A 15,327-nucleotide genomic window follows, 5' to 3' on the forward strand; every position below is an offset into this window, starting at 1 on the left:
GAGAGAGAGAGAGAGAGAGAGAGAGAGAGAGAGAGAGAGAGAGAGAGAGAGAGAGAGAGAGACTAAATCTATTATCACGCGTACATACTTCCTTTATTTGCATTCAAAGCACACTCCGTTTTCATACTAATTTCAACTAATCATGTACAATCTTCAATTTTGGGGAATCACTTTCGGTGGTGGCGGCGCGATGAAATCTCCCAAAGATCGTACGAGCCTGTCTTCAAATACGTACGGCTTCATTTCCCATGGTATTCTAGATTCCATGTTCGCTGGCGTAATGCCTAAATCCTCTAACGTAGGTAATTCTGGTAATACTTCATCGGAAACATGTTCCTACAAAAAACCATCGAATTCTCCTTCAAGCTAATACAGAAACATTATATTTATTTCGTTGGGGTAATTTTAAGTATAAACTCACCTTTTCTAGAATTTCCCAAGACAATGGTATAGTTGGATAGATAGCGCGCATTATCTCGCTAAAAACAACTTTCATTTCAAAGACATAATTGGATTTTATAGCACCTATGCTAAATTTACCATCCGCGTCTGGAATTGCTAGACGGTAGAACCAGTTGACTATTTCATACAATGTGTATCTGTTTGGACTATAAAAAAATGATTTTAACACTTCTACCCTTAAAATCTTTCGTGATCTCTCAACAAAGGAATATACCGTAAACAATGTTTTAGATCTAAATGCGAATTCTACTATACATACCCAACAAACTGATAAGTTTTACCAGCAGTGCAGGGATTCGTCGCAATAGCGGCAATGCCAGCAGCTACATCAGACACATGCACTGGTTGTTTTTCAGTTTTCTGACCTTCTTCCCATAAGGGTATATTCCTGTAATTGTCGAACCGCGCGATTAACGTAACAATAACGTAATAGATAATGGACAATTAGAAATATATTACATTTCAAATCGTCTCATCGGATGCATATAGTGACGAATGAATTGATCCCCTTGTCCATAGACAGACGCGGGTCGAACGATAGTTGCAGTTGGAAATTCTTCCCTTACAGCGCACTCCCCTTCCCATTTACACTTAAGTATCTCCGATCCTGTCTCCAACATGAGCGGCTAACAATAGTAAAATAATCAGATGTGCAGGACGAATACTATTATCGCCTTGTTTAAAAATATCAATTCGATTAATTACTGTGGGATTAGGCGTAGCGTTTAAGCTTGACACGTGAATCAAATGTTCTACGCCACATATTTTAGCAAGTTTGGCTATGGTTCTGGCTCCTACCACGTGTACATTATAAAAGTCAAAGTTATTGGTCTCTGTATCTTTGCCGATTAAGTTAATTACAACATTGGAATACTTCATGGATTTGATTATAGACTCTTCGTCTGTCAAATGAAAAGGATGAAACAGAACTTGTCCCAGATCACCGCACAGTTTAAGAGGCAAAACATCGTATTGGTTGCCTCTGTACGGCACTATTATCTATAAAGAAAGTCGTATTAATTTGGCTCGGGTTATTCCATCCACAAAATAAATCTGACTAAATTACTTGCCTGCGTACCAATTTTTCCAAGACGATTACACACAGTCTGTCCAATGAAACCACTTGCCCCAAACACTGTACATACCACTCCGCTGAAAGAACTACGGCCTCCGGTACCTCTTTTCAAGCTGGCTGTAGTTGGATTTTTAATAATCCTTGGCTGACTTGTGCAGTCGCGATTTTGTATGACTTGGCATGCTCCGTATACATTTTGATTTTCTGCAACATACAATAGAACAATTAATATCTTTAATTAACCATTGATGATCAACGACTAAAATTAGTAATCTGTAACCAACGACAAACTTTATAAATTCGTTTAAAACAATCGCAACTTTTCATGACTAGCTTTCTTTTTGTTTCTCCACATTAATTAATCGATCAAATAATAAAATTTAGTCGATTAAAGTTCAATTCTGCAATACAGTTATATAATTGTAATGCATCGTCGATAAAATGCATGGGATACAACCATACAATGCAAAACTGTAGCTAAAACATATAACGGATTACCAATAGTAAGTACACATCGAGGAGAAATGATAAATAAACAGTACTTACTCGCTGCTCGTACAGTTTTTGGAATCCAAGTCGCCATGTTTACAGTCTACAGCATTCGGCGTAAATCGGCCGAAAAGTGACAAGAAGATCGAAGACGAGCAGTCAGCATTCAGTATGGAATACAATACATATAGATAGTGGTACATACACAATGTACAATGCCTCCGTGAAGTTAGCATGTAGTCCAGTATGTATGATGTAATATATACTGTTTTATCGAACGCGCGAAATTTGAAACTGACGTTTCTCTCTGTCTACTGTCGTAGTTCGTTGAACTGATCTTTAAGTGGAACGATCATGAACGATCATGAACTTCAAATAGGCGATTGAAGAGAGAAGGAGGGAATGTAAATTAGAATAATGAAATCTAACATTAAAATATAAAGATATTTATCTTCTCGTACACTATTTTAAATATGGAATGAATAAACGTTGTTATTCTTTCTTCTCTTTTTGACCCTCAATGTTCTCGTTGTAGCGCAGGAACATGTAATAATACAACAGCCAAGAGTAACCGATACCTACTGCACAATATGTGGAGGTGATTGCCTGAGGCAGGAATGGCAATTTATTGTGAAATATTAGTTTGTGCAGTACAGTTTCGTATACTGTTAAAAATGGTAGACTAATAACATAGATAGTTTCGTGATAGCGTAGCAAGTGTTGCTTGAACTTTCGCGAAATAGCTAAGAGCGAAACGACCATAGACGTTAAGAGCATTAATATTTTTAACGGTGTTAAGTTGTTTGGATGAAGTAACGGCAGAAGTGCGGTGTGTCCAGCGCTGCTTAGAATTAAAAATATTCTAGCATCGTCTTTGTCAATTACAGCCAAAACACTGAAACACGCAGAAAAATTAATTAAAAATCTTTTGCCTTTTTAAGACACAATGATATTCTATCTTACCAGAGTGGCACAATAGCAGTTAAAATAGCTTTCTCGTGTACATGCCAGCCAAACATGAACGAAGACAAAGCACAAAGCACCAGGCATCTTATAAATTGCTTCGGATTTTTGTCACAATCTTCTTTGAAAAACAAGGAGTACAGTGTAGGCTACAATTTATATTATTACTATTGGATTCCAACACAGTATACACAGTGGCTGATCAGATTCTTTTACTTTACCAATATCGAGATAAGTGTTAGTAATAATGTTACAACTGGAGTCGGCGTTGGTAATACAATTAACGACTGTTCCTGTACCAAGCCACCAGTCATCACAGCTGTCTTCGTAGCTTTTATCCAACCTAACAGTTTCAAAGTAGTCGCCACTGCTTTATCCAACCCTATGTACAGTGCCCATACATTCGCAGCCCAATACGCGTGTACAAGACCCCTTTTAAATGGGAACAACCTCAATAACACCTAAAATGGTCATGATTAATCATAGAAAACAATAAATAGTTTTTTATTATTTTACCTGTGATAATTGAGATATAAATGGGCCAAATGAAATCAGTAAAGTTGCAAAAACTATGCTTGCCAGTTCGCATAAACGTTTCAAGAAACAATTACTGTTCACACAGTAGGATTTTAACAACCAGACAGCAAAAGCTGGTGCTACATATAAATAGATGTGTTTTAAATTTAATAACAAAGCAAACCATAGAGTTCCTTGCAGCATTGAAATCTGAAACATAGAGCATCTCAGTTTAAATGATAAGAACGAAATAATACCGTCGTGTCTACCTGATTATTTTTCCTGGATACATTTGCAATGGCTAATAATAAAATGCCAAGTAGAAATCCATTATATTGGAAGTGTATATGATCCACTACCAGCAATCCCATATTGCATAATGATAGAATTACAAAAATTGTATAGCTATCGGAGGAGTTACAAAACACTTTTCCAATTCTGGTACATGAAAAATAATATATTAAATAATCAAAGTTTCAGTAATTTCATGCTGCCCAGAAAGTTTAAAGAACGCACTCTCTTACTCCACAAGCAAACAGTATATCCAGGAGTATAACCGAACCTCTTTGGAAGAAAACAGTACCAGAGGATGCGTAGTTCAAATTATCCACTTCGAGCATCTCGGTATCAACCAGCTTTGCTAAATGGCTGAGAAGGTATTCGAACCATGCGAACAATGGCGGATAATCTAGAGTCCATTCGGACTTAGTATTAATGTACCATTCTTGAATCGGTAAACTATGTGTTATGGCTAACCAGTTGCGGTGTACCTCGAAATCTGTAGAATAACTAGAAGTCAAATAAATTATAAAAAATGTAGCACAACGTATATAACCTCGAATCATTTGAAGAGTTACAATATTTTGAGGATACGTAGAGATACATACTATATTGGAATCAAGAGTATCTTGAGACATGTGACGAGAATGAATACTTGTAAAAGAACTTTGTTTGGACTCCATTTCACTGACGTAGCATAACCTTTCCTCGTACTCTTTGATTTTTTATTGTCTTTACAGTTTTTCACAGACATCGCGGTGATAATTTTACAATTTCATAAAACATTCTTCGATACACACGAAAGTCAGAACGGTTACCTGACGCTGCGAGCACAGCTCCAACGCTCCAACCAGTTCCAACACTCCAACTCCATTGCTCCAACCAACTGACTCCCTTCCCCTTCCGCCAGTTTTCGTTCTATGACACAACTATTTTACTTTATCATGTACATATGTATTTCTCTCTTCTTCTTGCCCGGATACAGCTTCAGAAGGGAAACGAAAAATGAGACACGGATTTTCTACAAAAAATAATTTTATTGTTATTTAATTTATATAACATCAGCATGTTGTTAAATATCGGTTTCGCTTAATCCTTTTATTTTACAACATAACATACAAAAATGATACTTCGTATTTATTTTTGTTCAAAGATGTTTCTGATCTTTCCAGCGCCAAATGGAGAAAAATCAAAATCAAGCATGGACAAAAAATAACTTACAATATACATACGACATACACAGCACATACAACTGGTAACGTATAAAACCGATTACGACCGCTAGAACGTTATCCGTCGAAAAACAACTCGTATTTACAGTATAAATATACATAAGCGAGAGCAAACACTAGTATAAAATTGGCACTGGAAGGATTCAGGAAATACGTCCTAACGCCTGAACCATCTTTCTCTACTGTAGCTTGTGAGTTCCAAAAACATATTACCACGGTATGTACATATCAGTCGCATGCAGTTATTAAAGACTGCGCGTCTAGCAAGCTCTCTGCGGCTAACATCGAGCTGTTTATTATGGGAGTGCTGACCGTGTTCCCAGTTCTCTGATTTGAAAAAGGATAGAAGCTGTTGATGTTCATTTGAACGGTATAGCTGTTCGTCTTTGCAACGGGTGAATCGCAGTTCCCGTTTATGCTTATCTTCAGCTGGTTTACGTTGTTCCGCAGCAATCTTGCGTAAAGCTCTATATGATTTTGTCCGCCGTTATGGATCTCTAACGGCGGTATCCACCGAAAGTAACACTGAACCCACAATTCGATGTTCACCACATTATACTGGGGCTTTATTATGCGTTTTTCTGTTGCGTTTGCTTCGCGAGGGTTGTACAGAGGGTTATAAAATAATAATATGTCCTGTTCACTGAACTGTTCCCTCCAATCCCAGACACTTCGTAGAACCAAAGGTTTACTTGGCTCCTAAAAAGGTAAAAACTAGTCCTTAGCATCGAATAGCAGATATACTATTTCATATTTAGAATGTTTACCGTAGCTGCCACCACCCGATCTTTCTCGCAATTAAAAATAAATGTATCAAAAATTGAAACATGAGCAGCGTCCCACAACGTTGTCAGGTACGTTTCCGTGAACTCGAATTCCGCAGGGAATTGTTGACACAATTGCCAGACACAGTCAAGGTATAAAAGGAACACTGGAGACTTTTGAAATAGAAAGGTTTTTACATGATCGTACCTAAGAGATGCGAAACGTATCGGTATACCTTTTCAGATTTCCTCTTGGCGATGTGACCTAATCTATCACAAAACGGATGCCCACCGGCAACCCATTCTTTCTGCAAAAGCGATTGAAATCCATTTACGGTTCGGAAATAGGGATCCAGTAATAATTGAACTAAGCTCGATATAACGCAACAAATATCCGCGCCAGCACCTTCTGAAAGATCATACCTCCTCAAATCAGTACCACGATAGAGAACAGTAGTAATTCGAAATATTCACCTTGTAAAATAACGGAGGATTCTAAATGCAGATGCTCGCAGGCTTCGACAGCTTTTTGCAAACAATATGATACATGCTTCAACCATTTCGTATTTTCCAGCAATGAATAGAAATTGTTGTCTTGATGCCAAAACTGTCTGATGTTTTCTAAACAAGACAGAAACTATTGAAACACAAGAATTTCGACGATGCCTGAGAAAGCTGGAAGCATGCATAGGAAAATATTCACCTGGGGAACAAAGATTAGTAAATTTGGAAAAGGATATGGCTATCAACTTTATACTAATTTCTTTGTTCAATTCTAAAACAAATGGTGCCTTTTTCTGTGGGTGGCTCTTGCGGACATTCTCAAACAAAATATTTTCTTGCATTCTATTGGTGATCAGTGGTGAAAGCTCCGACATTTTTACTAACGCTGCACCATGTGCACTCGACCAAGACCAGATCGGTGGACGGTTGCCTTGAAAGTGCTTAACTGCATCCATTAGTTGACTGTCGGTGATGGATGCTGGTACAATTATGTATCGTGTCAAGCTGCAACCGAATTAGTCATTCTTTTGTATTCCATTCGTGGTAGGTTTCATCACAGATGGCATTTACCTACGACAAAGCTTGAAATCTACGTTAACTGTTGACAACCTCCAAAATTTTCTAAGCTTCTTGTTGTTTATGGTTCTCTCTAATTCATTATGCCAATCCGATATATCTTGAAACAAGCGTACAGCTTTATCAAGACTACTATAATAAGCTTCCTCGTAATCATAAGCAAATAATAAGTGATGTCTGCTAGGAAAAGCATGATGCAACAATGCCGTCAACAGAGTTTTCCCATGGCCGATTGGTGAAAATTTAAAAGAAAACGACCATGTTCGTAGATTCTGAAATCCATTGTAACGTATGTAACGTCGATATAATGTTCATAGTACTAATAAGAAACGAACAGAAATGTTTACTTTGCAAATAATAAATATCCCTTTTACTTTAGACGGCACAGTATTGCCAGGTACCAGCCTTCTTTTTTTATCATTTACAGTTATATAAATATCTTCTATGTTCGTTAAACATGTATCCATGTAGCCATAAAGATGATTCTGTTGGCGCACCATGTCCTGCGAACAAGATAGGGAGATAATTGATCCTTTGAAAAGATAATTCTATGCGAGAATCCTACTTACGTCTTCGTTCGTGTCATCCGTTGTGATGAAACTGAGCTTGAAATTTGTAACCGATAGATTACCAGAGGTCCCTTGCTTCAGGTCGCTGACAGGTGAATACATAAGAACGCTCTGTGCACTGGTGATCAGAATCTCACCGGGAAGTAATTTGACATTATTTTCGGAGAGCGAATTACGTCGACTGGAACCTAATGGCTAATATACAACATAATAACAACGTTCGATTAACGATATTGTACCATAGAAAGCTCTTAATTGAGGTTATGTCTGAATGTTTACGTGAGAGATCGGTGGTAGACAATTACCTGCATTTCGTGTTCCTCGAGACCCACATAGCTTATAAAATTGTTGCAACTTTTGCTTTCCATCGCGAACGCGTGAGTGATCGGCATCGACCGTGTAGAAATAAAACCATAGAAAACAGAATATATCCCACGACATAGGCTGCGGTTCCTTTTAGTTCCCACTTAATTTTCCATTATCATACGATCGCTGATTGTTCAATCGTGTAACGAAGCTCAAGGCATTTTTGACAAATGTCACAAGAAAAATTCACTTCTTAGGCTCATACAAGGCCGCGATACAACTCTCCGTACAAATCATCCTGAGAAATACTTCTATGTCCTCCTCCTCGTCCGTCGTTCTCGTACTCTATTCATCGCCAGACCTTGAGGCTATGTTCGCCGAGACCTGCGACTGGCTCTGCGACCACAATGTGTCGAGTGAACGAGAACTTGGCATCGTGTGATGTGAACTTCCCATGATTCTTAGAGCTACATTATACGCATCTATGTGTGTGTGGTTGCACAGTTTATACATACACACATGTGTCTATAGTATCTACCAGTGCCTATATTGAGTATTTAAAGCATCACATGTGTATCATATCTAAAGCTTTCACAGTTGCGTCAATCTATTCATTCAATTAAAATCCAAGTATTCAGATGTATCCGAATACATAACTCGGAATCAAATGCGGATAATGGAGTAGTAAATGCTCTAAACAAAGAGACAATATACAATAAATTACTGAATGAAGGGCAATATATATATTTATTCACAAATGGTTGAAATTAATTGTCACTCAATGTACAAAATTGCGAAAGAACGAGAATCGGAAATTTTCTAAATTCAATGAAGTATACTTAGATTCTGACCCTTATTTCTATCTTTGAAATGCGCCTGCACAATTTCCAAAAACTGTGGTCTTTGCAAAAGATTGTAAGCAAGAGAAAGCATATTCAATGCTTTGTTCTGCACATGGGGAATGCCACTGCAAAAAAGATCGTGGCCCAGTTCTAAGCAAGTGCCGAAATCGCATTCATCAGCTGCGATTGTTGCCAATCTTATAACTTCTTCTAATTTTGAGAACGGTATTTTTCTCTCTTCTGGCGTTCGTGCATCTCCTATTTGTTTCAATATTTTCTTCAATTCGTCTGTGAAATAAAGATAGGAAGTAAAATTCAAGTTCGGTAATGCGTTTTTGTTATTTTTCTGGTCGCTCACTATCTGTTACTGCTAGGTTTCTGTATCCAAGCTCAGTTTTCTTATCGTACGGTACCACAATTCCCGCTTTGTGAAAAGTCCTTGCAACAACTTTCTTTTCCCTATCCTGCATCCTACTTGACTTTTGGTTTAACGTTATATTTTTCTCTCGGGCATAGTTTTTTAATTTTTGTTGCAACTGTGTTATATGGGTCTTTTCAAATGGATTAGCCATTTTTATTTTCTCTTCTAGGTGCACACTAGAGGATAAATTAAAAGTAATAATTTATTCGTGATTTTTGAGAAAAGAGGAAATTTCACAGTTTCAAAGATTTAATAATTTTGCTTACTAAAGCGTAGCAAATATATTTTCAGCTACCGGTTCGATCACACAATTAATAATTGCTGTGTTCTTTGCAACAAATTCAGGTCCTTCTGATACATTGTCCCTCCAGTAACCAAAGTGCAAAGCTTCCTTGCCATTGACTTTAATGATAGTCTGTAAAATAATTGAATTAATATTAATTGTTTCCCAAATAGTGAAAGAAATTATTTAAACTTCGTACTTGAAATTCTGGTGGATCATAATAATACCTCCAGTGTCTCAGCAGTGATTTTTTATCGTCAACTTTGGAATTTAAAAATGTCTCATTAAATATATCGTAAGGACCCACAAGTTGTAATTGTACATCTTTAAAGACATTTAGAGGATCCTTCTCAGAAATAGTCTTGCAAAACTCGTATAATTGAAAGAAATCTTCTGGCATTTCTGTTAAGAACAAATGAGAAATAATTGTCTGTACCTCGGTTGGAAGTACTTTGTTGTCATTGATGCTAAAGTTACAATCTCTTAGCAAAGATGCAATGGTAACTTGTGTAGATGGATGTTTTATAGGATTCTCGTTATCTAAATCAGATTCTTGTTTCATAGGTTCAAAGTTTTCCTCAGTTTTTTCCACATTCTGATCATTATCGATTTGTGGGACACTTTCATTCACTTCAGCATCATCCTTTTTCAGTACCTTTTTCTTTGAGGAATCAACCGATCCTTCGTTATCCTCATGTTTCTTTCTTTTCTTACCGATAACGACACGCCTTCCACCTTTTTGTTTCTTCTACAAATGCAAAAGTATATTGCAATACTTCTTAATTATGCATACATCACGTACACTTTGTTCATATATATGCACAATTTCTAATACTCTAACCTAAAGAGTATTAGAAATTGTGCATATGAACAAAGTGTACGTGATGTATGCATAATTATAATTAGACAATATGCACATAATTACATTAACGTAAATGGCTATCACGATGTCTTACCGCGTCTTTTGAAGGTAGATGTTTGTATTTCTCATGGTGAGCTGCATTCTTCTGATAGCATTTTGCTCCGTACCGGCAAGGAATCCGTGAATCTCCCTTATAAAGTTTAAATTGTTCCTCTTCGCTGTCAGACATTTTCTCATTTGTTTGAATAAAAGATTCCCGCGGAAAATAGTGTATATGTACATATAAAAGTGAATGTAATCAAGGGAGGAATCAGAGGAATGAGTTTCTTTTATACATGTACATACTACATATGTATTTACATAGGCCCTTTCGCTACACACGATACCACCACGCTACGAGCGTTTTTCCGTCGAGCCCAACCGAGTGCAGTCGAGTGCAGCCGAGCCAGTTGGTCGAGACCAAGGGAGGACATTTCGCGCCAAAAGTGGCCGGATTTAAGTTTTATATACTGCCTGACTGCAACCAAAGTTGTTTTGACAGTATTTCTTGATAAAAAAAAACTTTCCGCAAAACTAGTTATGTATTTATGATATATCTTAGCATTTACATATGCACATAACAATACTGACGACGACTGATTACAGTGTAATGGGACCTACTTCTGCACGTTTTTCTTACTCGTTAAGCTGGCGCGCGCATCAAATCCGCAGTAGATTCTGTCTCAGCAGTGAATCGTCAGCCAATCAGAGCAAAAAAAAATGCTATGCTTCTTTTTTCTATGCAGCTTCTTGATCCGTTAGCGAGGGTCGATATATAAATTTTCTTTCCTATAGATCGGGTGTCGTTCGTAGATCTTTCCTTATTATACGAACTGCTACGAACAATTTGTCACCACAGTCGATTGAGAAACACTATCAATTGAGTTTTATGGGAACGATGTTCGGGGAAAATGGTTTATGCGTTACATATCGGCACAATCAATATCGCACGTCAGAATAAACGAACGGACGAAATTCGTTCGGGGCTCGACACAAATTTGTACTTCTTATCGGTACGAAGGTGGTCGATTGTCAACAAAGTATCGACAGTGAAATCGGTGTTTCATAGAAACCGATTCGAGGCTCGAACAGGAGCCCCTCGACAACGACTATTCGATTAATTGAATTACAAGTGGAACACACGGTTTTCCTGTGGAGCTTGCCCCTCGTTTCCGGCATTCTCGCTACTTTTTGGAACGCACGCCTCCAGAGGCAGTCCATTTACACGTAATTCAATTACTGTTATTACTTAATTGAATAAATAAGCCACTTCTAGATCTAGTCCGAGACGTAGCTTTCTCATCGAACACGATATTCTCTCAGGAATCGATGATCCGTCACTGAACTCTCATGAATTCGGTAAGAAAATACAATTTCATTATTATCTGTAGTTACATATAGTATGTCCTACGTAACTGTTATCACGGAATATTTGTAACCGTCTTTAAACATGGAAAAGATCTTGTTTCTGAATAAAATACGCTACCACTTCTTACCTATTTGTTCCTTTTCTTTTTTCGAACAATGCAAATACTACTACTTTTAACTACTTCAAGTAATAACTTTATCGATATTTTCATTATAGGTATACGTAAAATAACTCTAAACTACACACACCTATGAACCCTATTGAAATCATCGTTAACTTTTACGTAAAAAAGAAGTTTCAGAGTTATACTTTTGGATTTCAGGAAGATGTATGAGATGGCCAAACTCGTAGCAAACGGAATCATTTATTTGTGTCTACTGTGTAATATTATCGGAGCTAACGAAAGCAACGACAACAATGCTCAGGATGTAGTAGTACCGGAAGTAGTATACAAAACTCCGGAGGTAACTGGACTCGCGTATTTAGTGGAAACTTTCGACGATCATGAAAAATTTAAGGAGACATGGGTGTTGTCGGAGGCTAAGAAAGATTCTATAGACGATGATATAGCAAACTATGACGGTATGTTTTATATCTAAAGAAAAGACACATATTCTTTAAGCGCTACCATATGGGTTTTCTAACCTTAACTGTTTTTATAGGAGTCTGGTCTATAGAAGAACCTAAGAAACATGCGCACGAGGGTGATCTAGGACTAGTGCTTAAGAGTAAAGCTAGGCATGCTGCGGTATCTACAGTATTATCTAAACCATTCCATTTCAAAGACAAACCATTAATAGTACAATACGAAGTGAATTTCCAAGAAGGTCAAGAATGTGGAGGGGCCTATTTAAAGCTCCTCACGTTGGACCCAGAACACATGGATTTGAAGAATTTTCACAATAAATCTCCTTACACTATAATGTTTGGGCCTGACAAATGTGGAAACGATCACAAGGTATACAACAATAAAAAACGCTGTTAATCCTATAGTCGTTCGACACACTAATTTTTGCTTATTACGCTTGCGCAGTTACATTTTATATTCCGGCATAAAAATCCTCTGAATGGTTCGATAGAGGAGAAGCATTGTAAAAAACCAAGGGAACGTTTAGAAGAGTTTTTCAAGGACAAACAATCTCACCTCTACACCTTGATCATCCGTCCGGATAACAGTTTTGAAATCAAAGTGGACAATAAGGTTGTGAATTCTGGTTCGCTGCTGGACGACTTCACACCCCCCGTGAACCCACCTTTGGAGATAGAAGATCCTACGGATGTTCAGCCCGAAGATTGGGACGATAGAGAAAAGATCCCAGATCTGTCGGCTGCTAAACCAGACGACTGGGACGAAGATGCTCCAGCACAAATTGTCGACGAAGACGATGTCATACCTGAGGGATGGCTCGAGGACGAACCGCCGATGATACCTAATCCTGACTCTGTAAAACCCGAAGACTGGGACGTGGAAATGGACGGGGAATGGGAACCTCCTGACATACCAAATCCAAAATGTGTCGATGTAGCGGGTTGCGGGCCGTACAAACAGAAGATGAAGAAGAACCCGCGATACAAGGGAAAATGGTCGCCTCCCTTAATCAACAATCCCAATTACAAAGGGAAATGGAAGCCTAGGTTGATACACAATCCCAATTACTTCAATGATGAACACCCATTCCGAATGACATCCATTGTATGTTATAATACTTTTTATTTCTCGCTTTATAACACTGTCCAACGAATTTCAACTCTTCTTGAAAGTGCTATGTGTTTACAGTTCGCTATCGGCTTTGAACTTTGGTCTATGTCCACAGACATATATTTCGACAATATTTTGATTACCGATGACGAAGAAGTAGCAAAGAAATGGGCCGATGATACTTTTGAAGTACGTCGCGCTAGAATCGCGGAAGAATGTGTAAGTACTGTTTTGTTTACTGCACGATGATGTGATTCTATATTTTTAACGTATATCATCTGAAAAGAATATAAATTAAGAATAGGAGAATAATACTTCTGTGCACATCTAAATACGTTATATATGTACGCTGTGCCATGCAGGTAACTCTGTGGGGTCGCATTTTAAAAGCTACGAATTATAAACCAGGCTGGTGGGCGTTGTATTTCTTGTATTGCGCGATACCAGTCGTATTATATATCTGGTATTTACTGAAACGGTTCCGTGAGGTACACCCGCCTGTCATTTCAATTACTTGCTTAATATAGCATTTATACAAAAGTATCGTAATAGTACCAAAGCTAAGCGATTTGATATTGATACATCCGTAATAGCACAAAACTCTCGTCGTAGAATATGTACATATACATCAAAATGTATTATATGTATAAAGTAGGAAAAGAATACCATCTGGAACCCCTTCACTGTGCCAACGATTGCGATCATATTTTATAATTGTACAATTATTTTACATAGTGGGGCATATGGCGTCAAGTTGGCACATTTACAGCAGAACATCCGTGGATATGGGCTGTATATATAATAGCTGCTGGTATCCCCATAATGCTAGTAATATATTGTTGCTGCTTTGCTTCTCAGGTATAAAGAATCCTCAAATTATGTTCCAAATAGCTAATTATACTAGCGCTTTGTTCCTATTAAATGTAGATGCATTTAATAGACAAGTAATATAACGATATAGTAAGTACAGAACTGACTAATTCATTTCGTAGGACAAGTATGACTTGAAAGACGAAGATAAACAGCCCCTGGTCTCAAACGAGGAGGCGATAGCGCAACAGGAATCGAACGAGTATCAAACTCCCAGTACCGAAGCTGAGGAAAAAACTGAGGAAAATACTGAGGAGAAAACTGAGGAAAAACCCGAGGTGGTGGCGGAGAACGAAATTGAGGTGGCAGAGATCGAAAGTGAGAAATCAGTGGACGAATTCGATAAGAACGAGGAGGGGACCGAAAAGTTAATAGAAAGCGAAGACAGCGTTAGTAAAAAAGATCATTAAAACTTCGATACTTGCATTGAATACAATTTTCAATTTTACAACGTTATTGAACGTTACAGGACAAGCCAGCGATGGGTGGCGACGGACCAAGAAGAAGAAAACCAAATAAAGAATAGATCTTATTGAAATTAAAACGAACAGAAAAAATTCATGTTATTCAAATATTTATGCAAATCTTTCACATTCCACGCAACACTCGCCATTGTGTACGTTAGAGTTTTCAGTGTCCGATAGAATGCAATGCGAACACTAGGAACCAGTTTTCTGCCCCAGAACTTGGTTCGAGCTCGATTTCATTAAGTATCATACTCTAAGGCGAATGATTTTTCACGTTGAGCATGTTTCACGTATGAATGATAACACATAAAATAAGCAGAAAGATAAAAAAAAGAAACAAATTTGTAACGAATGATGCTCGGTGTAACTATTTATGCCTTGATATTACGTAGTCGAAGAACTTTTGTTATTGTATATCGGAAATGAGTAATGCAATAGATTTTATCTATAAGAACCAAAAAGAAGACGAAAAAAATAGAAAGAATAGCGTACAATTAAACAAACGATTTTCAATTACCGATGTCGCAGACGTTTATGTTATTCGATGTAACTAACTTTTCTTAAATAATGTTTAATTACTCTTTTGACATTACGTTAATAAAGTGTACACTGTGAGTGAAACCATTTTATGTATCGTATAATGTCATATATAATTTTTAACTGTTAAGTTTGGAATTGTTTAAGAATAATTAAAGAATATATTACAAAAATATGTTTTTCTCTATGATGGACCGCGAAAA

General features: G+C 37.4%; 5 protein-coding genes across 9 annotated transcripts; 1 reads left to right on the plus strand and 4 right to left on the minus strand.

Moving 5' to 3' along the window:
• Positions 1-71: 71 nt before the first annotated feature.
• Positions 72-2,241, minus strand: ND-39 (NADH:ubiquinone oxidoreductase subunit 39). 2 transcript variants are annotated; one of them, XM_033482022.2, is made up of 7 exons: positions 2,084-2,241; positions 1,533-1,741; positions 1,168-1,461; positions 922-1,088; positions 722-850; positions 422-608; positions 72-336 (listed from the first exon to the last, which is right to left on the minus strand). In XM_033482022.2, exons 1-7 carry the CDS (start codon positions 2,118-2,120, stop codon positions 154-156), a joined length of 1,206 nt encoding a protein of 401 aa, XP_033337913.2. In that variant the 5' UTR covers positions 2,121-2,241; the 3' UTR covers positions 72-153. The 2 variants fall into 2 exon arrangements, with proteins under 2 accessions (XP_033337913.2, XP_076378114.1); XM_076521999.1 differs by having other exon boundaries at positions 232-366.
• A 215-nt stretch (positions 2,242-2,456) lies between these two features.
• Positions 2,457-4,679, minus strand: xit (ALG6/ALG8 family glucosyltransferase xit). 2 transcript variants are annotated; one of them, XM_033482002.2, is made up of 7 exons: positions 4,393-4,679; positions 4,022-4,294; positions 3,775-3,943; positions 3,506-3,715; positions 3,211-3,450; positions 2,990-3,138; positions 2,457-2,921 (listed from the first exon to the last, which is right to left on the minus strand). In XM_033482002.2, exons 1-7 carry the CDS (start codon positions 4,536-4,538, stop codon positions 2,519-2,521), a joined length of 1,590 nt encoding a protein of 529 aa, XP_033337893.2. In that variant the 5' UTR covers positions 4,539-4,679; the 3' UTR covers positions 2,457-2,518. The 2 variants fall into 2 exon arrangements, with proteins under 2 accessions (XP_033337893.2, XP_033337894.2); XM_033482003.2 differs by having other exon boundaries at positions 4,022-4,283; positions 4,393-4,533.
• A 122-nt stretch (positions 4,680-4,801) lies between these two features.
• On the minus strand, positions 4,802-8,219 carry LOC117227072 (myotubularin-related protein 10-B). Its single transcript, XM_033482001.2, has 9 exons — positions 7,735-8,219; positions 7,430-7,624; positions 7,208-7,363; positions 6,855-7,132; positions 6,484-6,788; positions 6,255-6,401; positions 6,017-6,189; positions 5,784-5,954; positions 4,802-5,715 (listed from the first exon to the last, which is right to left on the minus strand). Exons 1-9 carry the CDS (start codon positions 7,819-7,821, stop codon positions 5,245-5,247), a joined length of 1,983 nt encoding a protein of 660 aa, XP_033337892.2. The 5' UTR covers positions 7,822-8,219; the 3' UTR covers positions 4,802-5,244.
• Positions 8,220-8,463: 244 nt separating this feature from the next.
• Hpf1 (Histone PARylation factor 1) lies at positions 8,464-10,838 on the minus strand. 2 transcript variants are annotated; one of them, XM_033482019.2, is made up of 6 exons: positions 10,238-10,838; positions 9,996-10,029; positions 9,481-9,683; positions 9,265-9,413; positions 8,936-9,174; positions 8,464-8,865 (listed from the first exon to the last, which is right to left on the minus strand). In XM_033482019.2, exons 1-6 carry the CDS (start codon positions 10,370-10,372, stop codon positions 8,561-8,563), a joined length of 1,065 nt encoding a protein of 354 aa, XP_033337910.2. In that variant the 5' UTR covers positions 10,373-10,838; the 3' UTR covers positions 8,464-8,560. The 2 variants fall into 2 exon arrangements, with proteins under 2 accessions (XP_033337910.2, XP_033337909.2); XM_033482018.2 differs by having other exon boundaries at positions 9,481-10,029.
• A 532-nt stretch (positions 10,839-11,370) lies between these two features.
• Positions 11,371-15,208, plus strand: LOC143259489 (calnexin). Of its 2 annotated transcripts, none has more exons than XM_076521974.1 (8): positions 11,371-11,541; positions 11,874-12,133; positions 12,214-12,509; positions 12,585-13,244; positions 13,329-13,469; positions 13,613-13,738; positions 14,243-14,509; positions 14,590-15,208. In XM_076521974.1, exons 2-8 carry the CDS (start codon positions 11,878-11,880, stop codon positions 14,644-14,646), a joined length of 1,803 nt encoding a protein of 600 aa, XP_076378089.1. In that variant the 5' UTR covers positions 11,371-11,541; positions 11,874-11,877; the 3' UTR covers positions 14,647-15,208. The 2 variants fall into 2 exon arrangements, with proteins under 2 accessions (XP_076378089.1, XP_076378090.1); XM_076521975.1 differs by lacking the exon at positions 13,613-13,738 and adding an exon at positions 13,986-14,108 and having other exon boundaries at positions 11,379-11,541.
• The last annotated feature ends 119 nt before the right edge of the window (positions 15,209-15,327 follow it).

The sequence above is a fragment of the Megalopta genalis genome, chromosome 5, assembly GCF_051020955.1.
Source record: "Megalopta genalis isolate 19385.01 chromosome 5, iyMegGena1_principal, whole genome shotgun sequence".
Taxonomy (NCBI): domain Eukaryota; kingdom Metazoa; phylum Arthropoda; class Insecta; order Hymenoptera; family Halictidae; genus Megalopta; species Megalopta genalis.